Source organism: Lonchura striata, chromosome 12 (assembly GCF_046129695.1).
Source record: "Lonchura striata isolate bLonStr1 chromosome 12, bLonStr1.mat, whole genome shotgun sequence".
In the NCBI taxonomy this organism is placed as follows: domain Eukaryota; kingdom Metazoa; phylum Chordata; class Aves; order Passeriformes; family Estrildidae; genus Lonchura; species Lonchura striata.
In genome coordinates, this window is record NC_134614.1 from 24,231,311 (window position 1) to 24,245,803 (window position 14,493).

General features: G+C 42.5%; 1 protein-coding gene across 1 annotated transcript in view; it reads right to left on the reverse strand.

Annotated features, from left to right (window-relative positions):
• The window catches only part of FGD5 (FYVE, RhoGEF and PH domain containing 5), a 79,608-nt gene extending 68,417 nt beyond the window's left edge, over nt 1-11,191 (reverse strand). Inside the window, exons 1-2 of the mRNA XM_021542532.3 lie at nt 11,017-11,191; nt 600-3,546 (exon numbers count right to left, since the gene is read on the reverse strand). Coding sequence (XP_021398207.2) covers nt 600-3,546; nt 11,017-11,029 — 2,960 coding nt within the window. The 5' untranslated portion in view covers nt 11,030-11,191. The remainder of the gene's footprint in view (nt 1-599; nt 3,547-11,016) is intronic.
• Nucleotides 11,192-14,493: the final 3,302 nt, after the last annotated feature.

Genomic DNA, 14,493 nt, shown 5'->3' on the forward strand with positions numbered 1-14,493 from the left:
ATTTCAGAACTATTTAATTCATTTATAAGTTAGCAGCTCTGTCCAAGGGACATGATACCCTTAAAGCAACTTCTAAAATTCACTGTCTAGTCTGATTAGTTCATTATTTGGGATTGTCTGGTCTATATTTAACTGATGTACTTTGAAACATGAATTATGTATTTATCATTGTGTTAAGACATTGAGAGGAATTTAAAAAATAAGCAGAACCCCTTCCAGCACATAGTCACTCTTTTCATTCAGTCAAGAAGTCAGAAATCCTTCTTGCTGAAGAACAAAGCAAACTCTCCCCATTTCCCCTGCCAGACACAAAAATTAGATCCACTGGATAAACCAAATATTTTTGAATATTCTTTGGTTTCTGCCTGCAAATTATAGGATCCATATCCAGTATTCATTTACAAAATAAGGAGTTAATTTGATGTCTTTTATTTTTTTCACTGATAAAGGCTTATCTTGTATTCGTCCAATCTTTCTTGTAAGCATTTCCTGAGAGGGATGTAAGTCAGCCAACATGGAGAATCTGCCTATGATACCTAGCAGGGAAGGCCTTGTTTGGTCAAGGCTAGCAGGTCTTACATAATAATTTATTACAGTACCTTTCTGTTTCCTGGTCTGTGGTTTGCTGCTTGTTCTCAAAGCCAGTGAAGCTGCTCATATCCACATAGCCATCATTCTCATTAGCAGCAGATAATGCCCTGCTGGGATCTTCAAAAAACTCGGTAAAAGTTCCTGCTCTGGTGGATCTCCGAGGAGGAATTTGTATGTTTTCATAGTCAGAGCTCATAGCAGGAATGTTCTCATAGTCAGATGTGTCAGCATTGGGAAAAGAAATAGACCTAGGTTTTGTTAATGGTAGTGGCATGAAAGGAGGTCTGGACCGGTCCTCAAAGGACTCCACCCTTGACACACTCCTGCTGAAGGACTTGGGTGTTCCTTTTCTTTTACCATCCTTATAGAAAAGAACAGCAGAGGGAGACTCAGATGCACGGAGCTTCCCCATATGCGATTTTAGTTGAGGTGAGCTACTCAGACTCCTTCCTTCCAGCTCCATCAGCCTGGGAGGCCCATGATAGCTGGATTCTGATGAGGACCTTGAAGAAGAAACATTAACATCTACATGAACTTTATTTTCAGTTTTCTTCTTGAACTTTAGAGTAAGAAACTTCTTAAAAGAAGATTTCTTTTTCTTGGAATACTTAGCAGGTGAGTCATTCTCTATCAAAAGTGAAGGTGAACTTTTAGTGATTGGCTTTTTGGTGATGTAGGCAAGTTCAAATGGAGGTGGTATATCAACAACTGAGGATGGAGTAGATATGCCACATGATGAGAGATGATTTTGCTGGGAAAAACTACCTGAGGAACCATTGACACAAGGCAAGGACAAGTTGTCTTCTGTCTTTTTTATTCTAACACCATCCAGTACACAGACATCACTTTCTCTGTAAACAGAGATAGGTATCTCTCTCCCTTCAACAGAATAAGATCGAGGATATAAAATAAAGCGTCTTGACTTGGTTGGTAAAGCCTTGTTGGCTTCCACTGGCTGTCCTTCCAATGAAAAGGAATTATTGCTCAGTTCTTCTATCCCAGAGCCATTTCGGGAAGAGGGTAAATCAGTTTCAGGTCCAGTTTCTTCTGGAACAGTTTCTGGGACATAGCCTGGCATTCTCCCAGAGAGAGATCGTGTTCTAGTGACAATACTTTTACGATCAGTGGGCAGCAAGTTGTTTTCACCATCCATGCCTAATTCACCCCTTTTACTGTGATCAGCTCCTAAATCAGTCTGCACATCATAGACAGTATCATTTTCTTCAGGAAGCACATAAGGGTCATCTGGGGAATCACTGCTAGTTTCTCTTTCCTCTGATTCATCAGTTACAATGACCACTTCAGGGACTGCTAGATTTTCATGCACAACATGTTTGGTCCCACATTCTACATCATTTTTGCCATGCTTACAGATTTCCAAGTCATCCTCAAGTGGGACCTCTTGAGGTGAACTTGGGACACTTTTGCTGAGGCTGTTTGCTTCCACCTCATTGTCTTTGAGTTGCAACTCATCTGACTTAGAGGCTTCCACAGTATTTCCACTATGCTCTTCAACAGTTACAGCTTCTACCTCTGGCTCCATCCCCAGACTACAAGGTAGACTATCAGAAATCATGACATCTTCATGCAGAGAGGCCTCTTCTGTTTGAAGATCCTCATCTGAATGTTCCACAGGTATTTCCTTGTGACATTCATTCTCACAAGGTGAAATTTGACACCTATCATCCATATTCTCTGCATTCACAGTTTCTTCTTCCTCTTTTCCAGAGTCTTTGCTTGCTTCAGAGGCTACCTCTGATGTCTTCTCACTTTTCCTCTCAGTGATCTGGCAGCCATCACTGGCATTTCCCATGTTTGTATTATTGTGCTCATTTGGGTCTACTTCCTCGTCTTCAACCGCTGCTTGATGGATTAACTCTGCTAAACTATTTTTGGCACTGAGTTTATCTCCACACAGTTCTAAGTCAAGATCTGTCTCTTCACTGGCCTCCTCAGGCAGCATGTCAGGGCTTGCACAGTCATCATTTTCTAAGTCCTCTTCCATGTTCAAATCAAGCTCTGCACGCACACTGCGGTCATCATTTTGTGCTAGACACCCATCTGCCATTTCTAAAATCTCAGGCAGTTCCTCCTCCTTCTCTTGTCTTACCTTCTCACATGCTGGGATTGATTCATCTGCAGGCAGTGGCATTGCAATGGTATCTCTGCAAGTATTACCCATTAGTTTCTCACCTCTATTCAAGATGTTATCATTGTAACTCTTACAATCACTACTGTTCTTGACCAGTTCCAGGTTGTAAGAAGTTTCTTGCCTAGTTTTGGTTTCAGTACAGTCATCTACAACATCCTCATCTTTATCTACATTCTTGGTAGCATTGTTATCCCTATCTGGGGCATCGAAGGACTCCTCACAAAGTGCTTTGGACTGGTCACAGTCTCTGGATGACTCCTCAGAGTCTGGTTCCCTTGGTTCAGCAGTATCTGAAGAGTTACAGTGCTCATCTTCGATGACTTCTCGATTACTGGTATTCTCATCACTAGTAATGCTATCCTCTTCCTTCTCTACCTTTTCTGGAATTTCTGAGACTTCATTTTCCACAGAGGAATCTAGGTTTTGATCATGCTCATGTTCCAAATCATTAGAGTCTCTTCTGAGCGGCTGAGCTGCAGGAACTACAATGTATTCATTATCTGCGTCAGATCCTAGGCAATCAGCATTGCATTGGTTTCCTTCACACAGTTCTCCACCAAGACACACCAGTTTCCCGTTTGCACATTTATTTAAATTATTGTTGTTAGAAACACTGGATTTGCCCTCAGTGTCAGCTGAGAATTTTGGCTTGGGAGCAATAGGTGGTTTGGGACCCCTAGACACAGAGTTCGGGTGATGAAGAATATCAGCTCTTGGCAGTGAAGGAGAAAATTTGGAGACAGGTGCTGGAGAAAGATGACCAATAATCTTTGGTTTCGGTGCTAATGGTGGTTTTGAGATTTCTGGAGAAAAGAGACAAAAGTCTTGTTAGTCATCTTGGTTTCTTATTAAAGTCAGCAGACTATATCCTGCAATACACTTTATCAGTGACTTGTAATGCAGAAGTAGTCCAAACAACAAAAGGCTGAAAAGAGAAGTGAAGGAGCAAAAGCATATGGGTTGTCCCTCCATGCAACACTGTAGCTATTCCAGCGAGCATAGTTTAAGGTCAAATCTGAACTGAACTAGATGCAGCTCTAATACACTTGGGGAAAGATGTACAGCTACAGAGCCAAGAGTGTATCATACTTCAACCCAAAACATAAAAAGAGTTACTGGTTTAAACTCAAGTTATGTTTTCAGTGTACAGCTTCTTCAGCCCTTTAGTCAAAAGATCCTCCATTCCTCCTATAAATGCCAGCATCCCTTGCAGCTACAAATGTCTCTAAACATCAAAATGTATTTTAAATGTATTTATGTTAACACATTTATTGTTATGTATTTAACATAAGGCCAGCCTTGTATTTCTAGTGGTAGCGCTGACACATACGTAGGGGAAATCAAGCAGATTGGCAATAAACTAGATTGAAGCTATGTGAATTAAATTGTATCTATATCACTATTTTACTCAGTAGCTTGCCTGCCACAGCCATTTCCAGCTGTCTTGGTCCTGAAATTAATATTCTTCAAAAACTAAATGAAATGCTGAAAGACTGCTTAAATAGGCAGCAATATGGATTCACCCTTGTGAGATTTTTTATGAGATAAAATATGTAGTGTGAAGAAGCCAGCATAACAAACGGTTACAGGTGATAAGAAGTAGGGAGAAATGGTTTCCTCCTATCGCTGTTTCCTAGCCATCCATAGATAATGACATAGTTAAGCAATCAGAAATCTCTAATTATAATTTTAATTTATGCATTGTGGTGGGAAAAAGAGCTCTCAATCATAATGAAAAGCACAGGACAAACTATTTCATCATTACAGAGACAGAAACAATTCTTTGTGGATAATCTTCCTGCACAACTCACAAGAAATATCAGAACAGCATCTCAAAAAACAAAAGTTGGGACACTGTTCCTATGTGAAATCCTATCCAAAATCATAGTACGAGCTTCAGAGAGTGTAGCTACTGTGCTGTTATATTTAGAATATTTTGAAATGCAGACTTTAGATATGTAGAAGTGCAGAGAGTACAGTACAGCTGTGCACTGTATTCAGAATAAAGGAATACTGAATGCAAACTGCTTTAAAAAGATTGTCTGATTGTCCCGATGGCATGGTACTTTTTCTGCTGTTATCCTAGTATAATTGGAGTATTTTGTACTGAAATAATACTGGCCTGTTTGTTTGGTTAGTCTCTGGGAGGCATAAAAGGCTGTTTCTTCTGATCTTCTTAACCTTCCTGAAATTTCTTGATACTCAGAAAGAAACTGACAATTTGGCTTTATGATGTAATCAGAGAATAGTCTTTCTAGAGTTATGAGACACCAGAGAGATTACATCTTAAATTAAAAACTTAATCAGCAATCTCAGCCCAGAAGTAACAAAAGGTCTGTTATAAGCAGGTGCCTTATTGCATGTACTGTTTAAGAATTAATCTGTATCTGGAGTTTTACCCAATCCAGCTGGAACGTGGGAGACTTAACTAATGAAAAAGGAGGGAGAGACAACTGTGTATTTACCAGTCTGCAGTTACTGTGGTGTTTCACAGTATCCGCTGCTGGTTTAGGCTGCTGGGTGTCTGTCTAATCATAGAATGGGTAACTTGTTTTTCCCTGCCCATTAAGTCAGAAACTATGTGTGAAACTCTCCACCTTTGCTGAAGTAACCTTTTGCAGGCAGCAGTTGAAGACTGCAGGGTACTGGAGACTCTTGCCAGTTAAAAACAGGGACACAATAGAAGTGGGCTTAGTATCTTGTAAGCCTGGTGCCCCAGTGAGAGCTACCTTTTGCATTTTTAAAGTAGTTACTGGAATCATTGAACATCCTAAACTAACTTTCTGGTGCTAAAATGAATGAATTTGTTAAGAGCTAAAACTGAGTCTTTACATCTTTACCACCATAGTAAGACATTTTTAGGACTAACTCCAAGAAAAAAAAAAACATCATTTTGGAGGTACTACACCACTCTCTGCAGTGCCTGGCCTTTCCTAGGAATGTATATCCAAGAGTAGGATAAAAATACTAATCTGTTCCTGGAATGTGACAAAACTTGAAGTTTCTCCATTCTCATCCTTGCTCTTTTCAGAGAGTGTCTATACTGAAACAGTGAATAATGAGGAAAAGACTGGACTTTAGAGAATGCTGGAACCTTCCAAGCTTTGTTATATAAACAAATTTGAAATAAAATAATGACAGGAACTCATTTCCTTTAAGTAAAACAACCATGGAGACATCCACTTAAAAGAAATACAACTTAAACAAGTACGCACTTTCCCTCCAGTGATAATTTTCTACAGCAAAAGGATCAAATTATCTTGAGTTTTTCCTTCTACTAATGCAACAGCTACCTTCAGGAAAGTGCTGTTGGAAGAGAACTTAAGGTAATGGACCCTGTTCACAGTATGGTTATAGGCATTGTCATGTCCTTCTCCTACCCACTTGTGCCAGCTACTGGTCACTAATGTTCCCTTACATAGTTTTTTCCCTAACTGCTTTGTCCATTGATCTTGCCTTATTTATGAGTCTCCGTAAATGATTTTCCTTTTTCTTTGGTGGCAGTGTGAGGAAGGGGCAGCAGGAGGAGTAATGACTGTTTAAAAAAATAACCCAAACAAAAGAAACCACAACTTCTTGCCTTTTATCACAATTTCATTCTGCTTCAACTTCTGCTTCCTTTGCTGTCTGAGCCACTTGAAAGGTTCTGGCTGTAACTTCTAAATGCAACATTGCACCATAAGTAATGTGTATGTTCCCAAATAATTGTGCATGTTTATTTTAGGATGTATTTTATGTTGGAGGGAGACACACCCACCTTCTTGCTTAAAAGGAAACTCTTGGGGAATACAAATTCTTTTAGCCTGCTCCTCCCCTTATTGTTCAGTGCTTCCTTGTACTGACAAGGACTGCTTCCTCTCCTTACCCACCTTCCTTCAGACAACCCTTCATAATTCTATTTCTGCCATGATCCATATGAAATTACATTACATTAGTCTCCTCCTGTCCAAGTTTCTAAGCAGTCAACAGTAGTCTAGCAGGTCACCTGGTACAGCTCTCCTGGAATAGCAAGCAACCCATGCAGCCTTCACTGTTCAATTGTTGCTTTGAAACAACATACATTTTGTAGTGTGGTAATACCAGAAATACTGAAACTACCCACTTTCAAATATTTTCAAATTTAGGATTTCAAATTTAGCCTAGAATTTAATTAGGGCTTATAAGGGACCATACCTACAAAACACCACCACCGAGAACTAATTAAACTAAACTAACTAAATGAGGGTTCACATTTGCCTGGATATATGTAGACATGCCCCAGGGCCATAGTCTTTGCTAGTGGCTCAGGAAAGTACGTAACTCCAGAGTGCAGATACTGGTTCCATCTTTGACAGGTGCTGCAATCTGGTTCACACTTCTTTTAAGATCCTGAAAGTAGCTTTTTCTGACCAACAAACTTTTGTGGACCTGTGCTTCCTTCATGCCTTTGGCACTAATTCAACTCAGATATATGTTAAAATGGGAAAGACACTGAGGACAGAGGGCAGAAATGTTCAGGAATTTGCAAAGCTTTTGGATGGAAGTGACAGGGCAGGGGAAGGGACAATATTGTAACAGAGGGATGGGACTGCACCAAACTGAGAATCCTGGTAGGAACCAAGTCTTGTCTGCCACTGCTTCTGCCCAGGAAGAAGGGATTGAAATCCACAGATGGAAAGTATCTGAGAAACAAGAGGTGGAGGGAGACTATCCAGACAAGGACACGAGAAAGTCCTGTTCAGCTCTGATCAGGAGCTTTGTAATTTCAGATAGCTATATCAGAATGAAGTTAAAACTGATTTTCTAGAAGATTTTGGCCTAAAGTCAGCAAAAGGTAGACTATACACCTTGATATCACCATATTTTAATCCTGTAATTAATTGTTCATTTAAAAAATGAAGTCCTTATTTCCAGTTAGTGCTGCCTTGCTTCTATCTCCAGTTTGTCTTTCCAGCACTTAATATTGCTTCTTCCATTGAAACATTCCATTTGTTATTGTTTCCTTCACATTATTAATTGTGCAATATTTGATACAGAAAGAGTTATCTTTGTTTTACAGCATATAAGTGCACTGCTTATTTCACACTACTGGTGCAAAGTCTGACATTACAAAAATTACATAAGAAGTGGAAGCAGTTGAATGGGAGTCACTTGAAATGGAAATAGTCTTCAGACTAGGATTTTCAAACTATATAGGAGTGCAAGTCTTTCTATTAATTTGGGTTCCAGTCCAGATTCGGGTACTAGTTTGACTCAAACAGGTATTAGATACTTACATAGCTTTTGAGAATTTGGACTTCAGGAACTTGAAATACCAGATCCTGGTCAAAATCAGCAGGCCCCTAAATGCCTCAGATATTTACAAAAATGGTATTTCATGTTCTTCATAAGTCTGATACTTTTGAGAAGTGTCTATCCTCTCTTATCAGTATGTGTTCTTGTGGTCAAAGGTACTCTGCATATAGCAAGAGGGCTCCACAGTGTAAAGATAGATCTTTAGTCAGTAGTAACTGTCCCAACTATTCCCAGAGGAATTTTATTCTCTTAAAAGTCATAGCTGCAATATTAACAGCTGGGCTGTCAAAGCACATCCCACCTTGCAGAACTAAAATGTTTCTGTGTACAGTTACAGGAACACATCGTCTATGATTAGATCAATGCATTATGATGCTGGGTATCAGATCGATACCTTACAAATTTCTGTTACTATATAGCTTTACTGCAGTCATCTACAAATATAATACAACAGCATAATACTCCACAGTGAAACAGTTTTGAAGGAGAAAAAAATCAACAGGCAATAAAATCAGGAAGGGGTATGTTTCAACACCAAAAACATCCTGATCCTAAAAATTCTCCCATGTTTTCACTGTCTCTAGTAGTCTGTACATATAAGTCTTGCTGGTAGGCTCAGCAACAAAAAAAAACCACACGTACATGACAATCTTGATTCTAAACTACTACCATACATTTCTTTTTAATGTAGTTGTGTTTGTGATGTTACCAGTTTGGCTCTGTTTTCACAGCAGAAACTTAACACTGAGGCAGACAACCTGTTGTTTCAGATATTTCTTCCTAGGAGCCAAAGAAGATGGTTAAAATTCTCTGACAGGTCCATACAGCATTTTTTCCTATATCACTTTCAGTAGCAGCTGAAAGAATATACCGTCTGCTTATATCTCTGAACAATCTGGAGTCTAATATCTATACACTTTTCATTTTACATCATTTCAGCACCTGGCAAAAAAATTAGTAGAGGTGGGAAGGTCCTATATATGAAGCTGGTCTGGTCTCTTGTCTCTTACCACAGATTTCCTGTGGCCTTGGGTGGATTGCTTCATCTTTTCAGTATCAGTTTTGCATCTCTGAGGATAATCTATATCTCCCTGCTCTCAGTTTGTCATTTTAACTTCTGTGGGACCAAAGCTGCCATATATGCCTGCACATATGACTCTGCTTATTGGTGCTATGCATTACTTACTATAATACCAAGATAGTCTAATGCTGGTGCCCAAGTTGTGCCAGTTAATAAATATCCCTCTCCTTCAGATTCAGTAGGAAGTTCTGCTTTGCACTGATGGGGGAGACATTCCTTGCATTGTGCAAACATACAAAACAAAGGCTGAGAAGGGATATGAGCACTCTATAAATACAGCCTGAAGGTAAACACCAGAAGAGGAAAAGAACTATTTTTAAGCAAAAGGACAATGTAATCACAAGAATAAATGGTGTTGAATCTGGTCTGGAAACCAAGAGTAGCAGGAGAGCTACCTGAAAAGTTTTTGTTTAGGATATAATTGGAGGAATTAATAAAAGCAGTAGTAACAACAGGTGCTACTTTTGATAATGAAGGCAGTCCCATTCGGTCCTACATTCCTCAAAAATAAAAACTGCTAATAAAGTTTAAGTCTTTACAAATGGATACATCTAATATTCCTTACCCTGCACTTCCACTGACAACAGGAGTAGATTAGAGCTGGTCTGTTGTAAATAATGGAGAGATGAAGAAAGAGAGGTAGGAGCATCATTGCTGAAGTTTTTTTTTTGGCTGGCTTCATTTTCAAATGAGTTTGTATCCTGGGAGGGGTAGAATCCAGACCAGGATCAGAAAATAGAATGGAAATATCACCAGATTTTAGGCAAAGTGTCTCGCTCCCTACTCCAAGAGGAAAGAGAACCCTTTTGCTTTAAACTCAGAGGAGTGGTACAACACACTGATACAACAGTGGAGTGCTGGGTTTGACAGAAAAGGGCTTTTCCAATCCTATGTTACTACGCTTTGGCAAACAATGGTTCAGTTTCCAAACACAGAACAGTTGTAGGGTAAGGTATTTAGTGGCAAAATCTCTGGGCTTCAGGATGTACCCATACATTGCAAGTGAGGTGCCCAGCAATATTCACCTGGATTAAGGAAACACAAAGGAATTTTTAGGGCTAACAAAAAAAGATCTGTTGCTCTTAATCTTTAATTCTAGAAGCAGCTTTTAATTTTTCTAAATAACTCCAGTTAGCAATAATTGTTTCCTGTATTGTTATGCTTTCCACACATATGCCCCATCCCTGAAAATCAGAAAGGCTTGGTGAACAGTTTAGTTTTCCTGATATTCCAGTGGCTTCTTTTTATGTTTTAACTGTTGAATGCCTTGTTCCCTCATCCTCTTTCTTTCACCTTCCCAGTTTCCATCAAGGAAAAATCTGAAAAGTTAACAGAAAGGAGGAGGAAGGGTTTGGGTTTGCCTTAGAGAGCAAATTCCGCAAAAAAACACTACCTCCCCCAAAAAATATACTCTTGGAAAGAAGGTCACAGCAAATTCCCTAGGAACTTCGTGAACAGTTGAGTGTATCCGAGGGAGTAGTGGGCACACAGCCGTGCCCCTTAGCAAGTGCAGCCTTGCCGGTCTGCCAGCCTGGTTGTCCCCGGCACACCTAACCTCGCCCGCCCTTGATCCCTCAACGGTTGGGAAAGCAATGGGGCACTCACAGCCTCGGGGAGCCATGAGGACCTGCTGGATCGAGGGGAAAAGGAGGGCCGGCCCTGGAGGGAGGGTGCCCGGCGGAGAGGTGCTAGCCCGAGCGGCAGAGCCCAGAACCTGCCGGCCCCGAAGGATGCCGGCACGAAGGGGGACGCGAGCCCCGGAGGGGCTGTGTCCGGGAGGGGGTACTATCCTGGCGAGGGGACGTGCCGCCCCGAGGGAAGGAGGGTGCCGGAGGAAAGAAGGCTGCCCGGCGTTTGCCGTCCCCGGGGAAAAGATGTCCAGAAGCAGAGACCCTTCCCGGCGGGCCCGCGCACTTACCGGCGTTGTTCATCTTCCACCCCAACTTCTCTCACCGGCTGCTTCGGGCGCTCAGCGCATGGCCCCAGGGGCCCCGCCGCCCTCGCCCCTCGAGGCCGCGCCCGGCCCTACAGCCCCTTGGGGGCACGGGAGCGCAGCGGGACGGCCGGACGCGGACGGCGGGCTGGGCGGGTGGCGGTGCCGGCCGGGGGCGGTCAGCGCCGCGCGCCTCCGCCCTGCCCCGCGCGCGGCCCGTCGGGGGGCGGTGGCGGCGCCGGGGCCCCGCACGGCCGGCGGCGCGCGGGGCCGGACCGGGCGGGGCAGGACCGACTGCGTGCAGGCAGCGCCTGCCGCGAGGCGAGTCTGGGGGTCCCGCGGGGCGTGGAGGGCATGGATGCGGCACGGATGCTCAAGCGCGCGGATATTTAAAGGCGCGGCGGGGTCCTTCGCCCTCCTTTCCTCGTGCCCTCCCCCCCCCCCCCCCGCCCCCCGTGTCTTTATTGCCTTTCCACCACCCTTGGTCTCCCTCTGCGATCTATGTGGTCCCTTTCAGCCCCTTCTACATCCCCTCTCCCGCTTTCTTTCGTCCCTCCATATCGCCTCCATCTCCCTCCCTCTCTTTACATCCTTTTCCCTCTCTTCATCCTTATTCCTCCTGCCCATTCTTCCCTTCTCTCCACAATTTCCCCCCTTCCATCCATCCTCCTCAATCTATTCATTCACACACACAGACCCGTTCCATTTCCCCGAGGAACACGACCGCCCCAGCCTAGGACCCTCTAGGGAACGAGGCTCAGGGAGGCCCCCGCCCCGATCCAGGCGTTTTTCCCTAACCAGGAGTATCCCTGCAGAGCCGACAGCACCTGCTGCTGGAAGCGGGATCTGAGCGCAGAGGAGCCAGGCACGGTCCCTCGCGTACAAACCACGCTTGCTCAGAGCAGTTTCACGCAGCTGCAAGATGCTGTGTGCAGCCCTCTCCCATAAGCCAGCATCTGGCTAAATGAGGTTAATGCAGGCGCCTAGTTTTCGGGCTGTTAGCAGCACTAACACCCAAACTAGATTGGATCGCCCTCTTCCTCTCAATGGAGGCATTATATTGCCTTGCAACGTTTCCCAGTGGGGCTGGTATTGCTCACTCAAGTAAGCACAACTTGGCAGATTTCCCTTCCCTGGCAAAGAAATCTCAGGAGGGCTGAGCTGACCTCAAGATTCGCTTTCCTAGTTGGGGACGGACCCTTCCGTCCTGGAGCAGGACAGTTGTTTGCAGCAAGTCCAGAGTCCTGCAGACCAGCAGGCTGGGTATGGGGAGAAGTAGTGCATTGTTCCTGCCCAGTGCTCAAGTAGGGGTATGAAGCTGTCAGTTCTTGCTTTGACATTTTGAATCCCCCAGGAACCATGACAATTGGTAACACCATCCAGAGAAACGTAATTTTAAATGCTGTTGCGTTTTTGCAAAGGGCCTAATAACTAGCATCATCCTGCTGGCAGGTGCTCTATAGTACAGGCAAAGCTCTTGACCCTTCAAAGTGGTCTCATTGTGACTGATGGAGTGCAGGGTGCCTTGCACTGTAGTGCACAGACCTCTCAAGAGAGAAAGCAGTGATGGAAATGGGAATTATTTCCATAGACTTGAGTGTCTCCCAATGAGGCTGAATCCAGGAATGCTGGATTTTGATTCTCTAGAGGACCCTGGTTGTATCACTACAGCTCTAAGCATGCATTGCAATGCTGTATGGTTTTGGAGATGAATAAATTCACAGCAGCAGCTCTTTAATTAGTATTCTGACAGACATAAAGGCCTATATAGTCCCTCATGTGTCTGGTCTGTGCCCTGGTGCAGGGAACAAAATGCATTTCCCTCATCCACCTATGACCAGCTGCCATGCAACCTTCTCCAATCATGTATTGGTCCCTGGTTTTATTCTTGCCACCTGCAGCCTCGATGTTTGTGTCAAGCAACATAAATAAGATGTCAATGGAAAGCAGCATGTGAAATAGCTTTGAGAATACAAATTTAAGATCTTACAAATGCTGGGGAAAAGTTTATGGGACACAATGGAAAAAGAATGCACAATTTTAAAAAATCAAGCACACTAAGAGTGATTTGCAAACAAATTCCTTGAATATGTTTTCCAGGAGAATAACTTTTCGGTTAAGCAGCTGCAAAAAACTAAACAGTAGGGAAAGAGGCAGCAGGAAGGCACGAAACATGTTTTTACAGAAGAATTGTGAATGTTGGCTGCAGAATTTGGGGGAATTTCCTAATAAACTCAAAAACATAGTCTGGACTGCAAAGTTTTCTCATATCTAGATACATAATGGAAGAATGGTTAAATATGTTACTATCCAAACAAAGCCATTGTAAAAGAGCTTTTGCAAATAGATGAGATGGTCTTGTAATTAATGTACTGTTTCTACAATGCCCTTCACACAAAATCTTTTTTTGGTCTGCTGTAGAACAAAGAACCATGATACTTCACATGTTTTGGGCCAAACAATTGATTTGTGAAAAATTACACTTTTTCTGTGCAAGTAGCTGAACAGTCCAGCGGAACCCTATACTTAATGACAAGGAGACAACTCCCGCTCCTGACATCATGCCATTAGCTCAAAACCTGGCTAAGGGGCAGACATTGCGTGAGATTAATTTTGTGATCTAGCTCTGTAGAGGCTGAGTGCTTCTTACAAGTTTCTGACTGTGTGTATTCAAATCTGCTTCCTAATGTGAAGGGCCTGGTGCCAGGGTACCTCCAGGAGATGATGACTCCTTTCTTTCATCAGATCTGATTGTTTTGAACTTTGAACTGATTTGTGGTGGTTAAAAATGTAACCAATGCACTGCTACAAGATATTATATTCTTCACCAAGGAATGTGTTTTTCTGCAGTTCAGACGAATTTTGGGCTCCGAGAACTGCTGCATGGGCAATTAGACTACAATTTGGATTCAACACGCAAAACCCCCGAAAATCTGTGCAACTAAAGTATACTTAGTAAGCAAAAGCCTTATAGTCTTTTTATTATTAGCCTAAAAGACAATCCAGGGTGTAATTTCCTGTACTGAAATGATGAAAAGTGGTGAGAATTTTGTAGCTAAAGGCAAATAAGAACCATAAAAGAACTCCTTGAAATCTGTCTGTTTACAATGTAATACTCCTGAAAAATAATGGGGAATTATCTGCATTACAAATGGAAGATGGGAAAGTGAATGCATGTGAACAGGCTCAGGAGATGCTTAAGGGTCAAATCAAGTTTTTGCAGTCAGAAGAGGAATCTCTGCTTTTGCGAGCATATCCTGCAATTAAGGTTTTAAAGGGTGGAGTCCACACCACATAACACATTCCTTGAATCAAGCAGAGTTCAGAACAGAAAAATCATTTTCCCCAGGGAGAACCCATGACTTAATTGATGAGAGGTGAAATCGACACATCTGATTTCTTAAGTCATCTATTGCAGTAAATGAAGCATATATTTAAAAAATAATTTTGACTATTTTTTAA